We start from the raw sequence: 5,552 nt of genomic DNA, 5'->3' as shown, positions 1-5,552 counted from the left end.
AACTCTTTTCTTGATTATAAACCGACGTATAACCGATTCTGTGCGTCGTATAAACGATATATTTTTACATTAAAATGAATAGGAACGATTTGGGACCACACTAAAACGTCGTATAAATGTAAACGTCGTATAAGTGATCGTCGTATAAACGATGCTCCACTGTATATATATATTGTTCATAGATATAGTTTCATATAATTTTCAGGGATAAAAAAAATAGACACTTTTATAACCGTTTTCTTGAAAATTAACTGATCATTAAGGGGTTAATTAAATATTACGCATTATTAATAAATTTTATTAGATGATTAGGATGATAAATGTCTAAAGAAAATTAAATAAATCTGATTTACATAAAAAATAATTGAGTTTTTTCTTATCATGACTTTTTCAAACTTTAATAATAGTTTATACAGATAACTATGAATTCTCTTTGAAGAAAAAATAATAAAATTATTGAAAACAATTTAATTAATTTATTATTTTATGAGGAAAACATTAAACTCCATAAAGTTTAAAATGATGGCAAACTTCAAACTAAGAATGGCAATTAATCTTAAACATTTTTGATTATTAACCCTACACTTTGCTGCAAGATCAACAAAACATGGATAGAAAGCATTAATTTTTAAAGCAGAGAATCAAACATTTATTACATTGTCATTTAGTGCGCTCACAACAATTCTTGAAGCATTCTGTAGCAACAAATAATTTTGTAAGTGCTATTTGCAGAACTAACTGTACCTATAGAAATCAAGACTGCAATGAGAAAACTATCATTTTTCCTGTTTTGCAACAAAAATTATTATTTTGTGGCAGGTTGAAGTTAATAAACACTCAAAAAATAAATAATAAAAAACCAAACAAATAAATAAAAATAATAATAAAATATTTTCGACTTGAATGTTATTGACATTTTTACTACAAATTATAATTATTTCAGGTGTCTTAAAGTAAGAACATTTTAAGAGCCTACAAGAGAAAGTTTAGAACCAAAAAATGTGAAGAAAAAAAAAAACACTATTTTTAAGGGCAGAAAGAATGGTTTCAAGAATTAAGAACTTTTTAAAGATTTATAGAATCCTGCAGACAGGGTGGGTAGCCAAATCTTTCAACAAAAAATAAGCACCTTTTACATACTTTTTAAGCACTCAAAATATTTTTAAGCACTCTATACATTAACAAATTGTAAAATAATTTCCCAAGACTTTACATGATATAATAACTAGTTTCTAACAAAGAACTCTTTTCTTGATTATATTAGATATTATAAAATGATCAAGAGATTTTTCGGTTTGATATCAGAGGGTGGAAAATAAAGCCTGAAATTGAGAATATCTTGCAAAATTCAGAGTGCAATAGTCTCAATGAACCCAGCTCAGCAGATGCACAGGCGGACTCACAAGTACTTCATCAAACATGTAAAATGATTGGCGCTTTCATACGCTATGGAATGATGGTACGCCAAAATGGATTGTGGTTGAATGAATTGAGAAAATATTGAATTGAACAATGTGAAAGCACGCTTTTGCATAGTACATGGTGAAAATCAACAAGGTAAAGAAAAAAAAATTCATTTTCATAAAAGGTAAATCAAGCACTTTTTAAAAACACAAAATGAAAAAAGCACCACAAGGGCTTTTTAAAAAAGAAAATCAAAAATAAGCACTTTTTAAAAACTCTATGCACCATGTGCAAAGCATATTTAATCAAATATACTAGAAAATGCTCACTTTAGGGCATAACTAGAATTGAAGAAGGAATTGAACCGATTTGAAGAACCTGTACAAATGATAATTTAAGTTTAAATTAAAACAGATAGTACCTTATTGTCCGTTTCGTCTCCCGAATGCAAACATCTGACAAAGCCAATGGTTCCATTGACTTCCTCAAAGGTACGGAAACAGCCACGACTGGGAAATGAATGGGGAGAGGTGAATCTTATTTTAGTTTTCAAGCTCCAGTCAACTGACAATATTTTCTTCTTCTGTGGAACTTTTACCTGCACAATAGAGTTCAAAGGTTATACGGAAAGCAAATACAAACATGGAGCAATATTAGATCAAGGGGTAATAGTGACACTAAGTGAAAAACCCTTAAATTTTTGGGTGCAAAAAATAGATAAAGATTTATATACCATACATGTTTCGTATTAGACATTTTTTTTAAAAATAAGATTTATAATTACCTACCAATCATGAATACCACACCTTTAAAGTAACTATTCTAAGAAAAATCTTAGTTCGTACAAGAATCACGATGTTGGATTTTTAATCCGCGTGAATACAAATCGCAACGCGCAACTCTTCAATGGGATAAATGTGGAAATCTATGTTTCATATTCAAACAGCGTCAATTTAAACTAAAAAAAAATTAATAATTCTGAAGTTTTAAGAAAACTATACCTTACTTTAATAAGAATTTAGTAACTAATGATGAAAATTGGAATAATAGCTTAAATAAGTTTTTGGGACTTTTTCTAAATCAAAAAACAAATTTCGATCACTATATTCGAATAAACCGTTCGTTGCTCTACCGGGTATTAAAATTTCATAGTGTCTATGGAACAGCCAACGAGACTTATAATGAGAAGTTATAAACAAGCATAGACTGTATTACATTTTGAATTTCAAAAAACAATTGCAACATACAATATATTAAGTATTAATATTCTGTTTGGTAAGAGAGAGAAAAAAGAAAAGAAATATCCATAAAAAATTACAAGATCAAAATTATTATTTCATTTTAAATATGTACTTTTATGTTAACAAAAACTGTTTGTTACACATTTTACCTCTTCGCTCAATAATTGGAAAGTAGATGCTATATTCTCCGAGAAAGGTGACAGGGCAGATTCATCAAGCATAGAAGGCACAACTGGACTCGAAAGAACTTTACTCTGCAAAGAAATTTTAATAAAGTGTAAAATTAACATATTTTTATTCCTTAATACACATACTATTACACATAAATTAATACTGAAATCACAGATAGCAAGTTTTTTCCAATTAGTAAAACACACTCATGAAAGAAAGAGGTTTCTTCCAGCCTAAGAGGAAGAAAGTATCAGTCAAAAAAGAAATATCAAATATTAATGCAATTTTTAAACAATTCATAATCATGATCTAGTTTAAATAAGTCTCAATCATAAGTCACACCCCTGTGGCAGAATTTTTTTGAGCTATCTGCGACAAAACTCTCTAGCACTAATATATTTCTGCAAAATACTTTTAATAATTACGAACATATATGTTACGAATTTAAAATAACAAATGTACTGAGTTTATATATATATAAAAAAAAAACTATATATTTTGTTTATAACTCAAACGCGTAATAATTTTTTATTCTTGTATTATGAGTGATATTCTAGCATAGTACGCAAAGCACAAATTACTTCATTCTTTGCGTTTTGCAAGTAATCATCACAATAAAAAAATAATTAAAAAGCATGAAATCTGAAGTAGTAATTGTAGAAAAAAAGATCGATGACGAAATCATGCAAATCAGACTCCTCAAATGCTTGTTTCGTTTCGAGATTAGTTGGTGTAATAAACAATATAGTATAAAAAATATCGGATTTAAAAACTATGGAGAAATCATTAGCAATAACTGCCAAAAAGTGAACAGAATTGTTGCCTTAAAAAATAAATACCGAAATGCACAGGTCGAATTTTCCATATTGTTAGAAATAATCGGGATACTTAAAAAGCACATGAAAATCAATATCAATAACTGCCGAAAATACAATAGAAACATTACTATAGGCGTAAATTGAGCGCCTCAAAAAGTGCATGATTCAAATATTAGGTGTAAATTTTTGAAGAAAAGAAATATTTTTTTTTTTCACTAAGGAAAATAAAAATATTTCTGTAAGAACTCTGTAACGTTCTGCGACAATGTCGCCGTGTAGCTATAATTTTACCATGGGGAGCCGCACTCTAGTTTCCAAGCAATTTAATAAATCAATTAAAACAAACGAAAACAGAAAAGTAACAATGGAAGAATAAAAAATAATGAATTTTTTATTAAATTAGAAAGATTGCAGTACTCTGATATTTTATGTAACAGTTTCTTTATTATATAAAATGTTAAAAAATAATTTTAATCGCACGACAACTGTTAGCACATCATAATCAAATTTTATTAATTCTACTAAATTAATATACCAAGTACTAAGCACATACACTATTACAAATATTAAGTTTACAATTACAAATAATATTTTATTTTTTATGATAAAATGCTGATAACTATGAATATTTAAACTGATTCCTAAATAATATGGTAAACAACTTTTAAAATTCTGTACAAAACTAAATTATGAAAATTGTTATAGACAAGTAGTTGTGAAAATGTTTTATTTGCTGAACTGATATATTAGATGGAGTTACATAAAATGAAAGAAAATTTACTTTCTGCACTTGGTCCTTGTTGACTCTCTTCCATAACAAAGAATCGGATTCATCATCGAAACATTCTTCTTTCTTACGCTTATTCGTATTTTGCCTACAAGTAAGATGTTCATTTTTATGCAAGCATGATACAGGAAAAAGAACAAAAAGTCAGAAAATATCTATCGACTCAAATCACGAAAAAATAAATAAAAAAGAATGCATAAAAAGGAAACATTTAAATTCTTTGAAGTTTTTTTTAACTATATGTTTACATTAACAGTCAAACTGTCAAGCCTTACATCACGATTAAAAAGAACATTATAATGTGAAATATTAAGAAAACAACTTTTAACATAGCATTTCTTTTCATTACATTCTCTCTGAAACATTTCATTGCATTTTTTAACATTTCTATATAAATACTCTAAACAACAATTTACAAATTATTAATTTGGAGAAAATTTTTTCACTTAAAAAAAAAAAAAACATTGATTAACCACTTAACAGTGACATTCATTTCAGAAAAACAGACCAAGAGTGGAAATTTTTTGTTGTTGTTTAATATCGTTTTTTATATTATTATAAAAATTAGAAAATGGTTTTTTAGGACAAAAATAAAATTTTAAATGCAATAACTACTGTATTTATAATTTTTACATACACATAAAAAAGTAATGGATTACACACACATCTTATTCAATTAGAGCAAATAAACAAAATTTCAAAGCTAAATAAATATTACTAGTAAAATATAATATAAAAACACAACAATATTATTTTCAATACACAGGGATGAGATTAGCCGAAAGGCAAAAAAGCTGAATTTCCACAATAGCAAATTTTACGCAAGCGCAACCCTTTAATAATAAATTCCAGACAGTTTAAGGTAATAAATAATGTGTTGACATACAATTGTGTACTAATCTATTATTATATAAATGATTACATTGATACTTAACATTTAGTGAAAATAAAAATTACCAATTGAAAAAATAAAGCTGGAAATTATATTTTTCCTCAGTTCACATAAGAGACAATTATTACTTGAAAAACTACCTGGTTTAGCAAATTAAAACTACTGAGAATATACATTAATATTTCATTTCTTTTAATAAATACTGTTATGTGATTTATAGCAAATATATAAGTAATATT

The 5,552-nt window shown here is 27.0% G+C and overlaps 1 protein-coding gene across 1 annotated transcript in view; it reads right to left on the bottom strand.

Annotated features, from left to right (window-relative positions):
• Positions 1 to 5,552, bottom strand: part of LOC107440161 (humpty dumpty) — a 27,136-nt gene that overhangs the window by 14,457 nt on the left and 7,127 nt on the right. Inside the window, exons 3-5 of the mRNA XM_016053001.4 lie at positions 4,416 to 4,509; positions 2,795 to 2,899; positions 1,826 to 2,002 (exon numbers count right to left, since the gene is read on the bottom strand). Of these exons, the coding sequence (XP_015908487.2) occupies positions 1,826 to 2,002; positions 2,795 to 2,899; positions 4,416 to 4,509 (376 nt within the window). The remainder of the gene's footprint in view (positions 1 to 1,825; positions 2,003 to 2,794; positions 2,900 to 4,415; positions 4,510 to 5,552) is intronic.

This window comes from Parasteatoda tepidariorum, chromosome 2 (assembly GCF_043381705.1).
Source record: "Parasteatoda tepidariorum isolate YZ-2023 chromosome 2, CAS_Ptep_4.0, whole genome shotgun sequence".
Lineage (NCBI taxonomy): Eukaryota > Metazoa > Arthropoda > Arachnida > Araneae > Theridiidae > Parasteatoda > Parasteatoda tepidariorum.
Note: the sequence above shows the minus strand (reverse complement) of the source record. Positions and strands in the feature narration are given on the sequence as shown.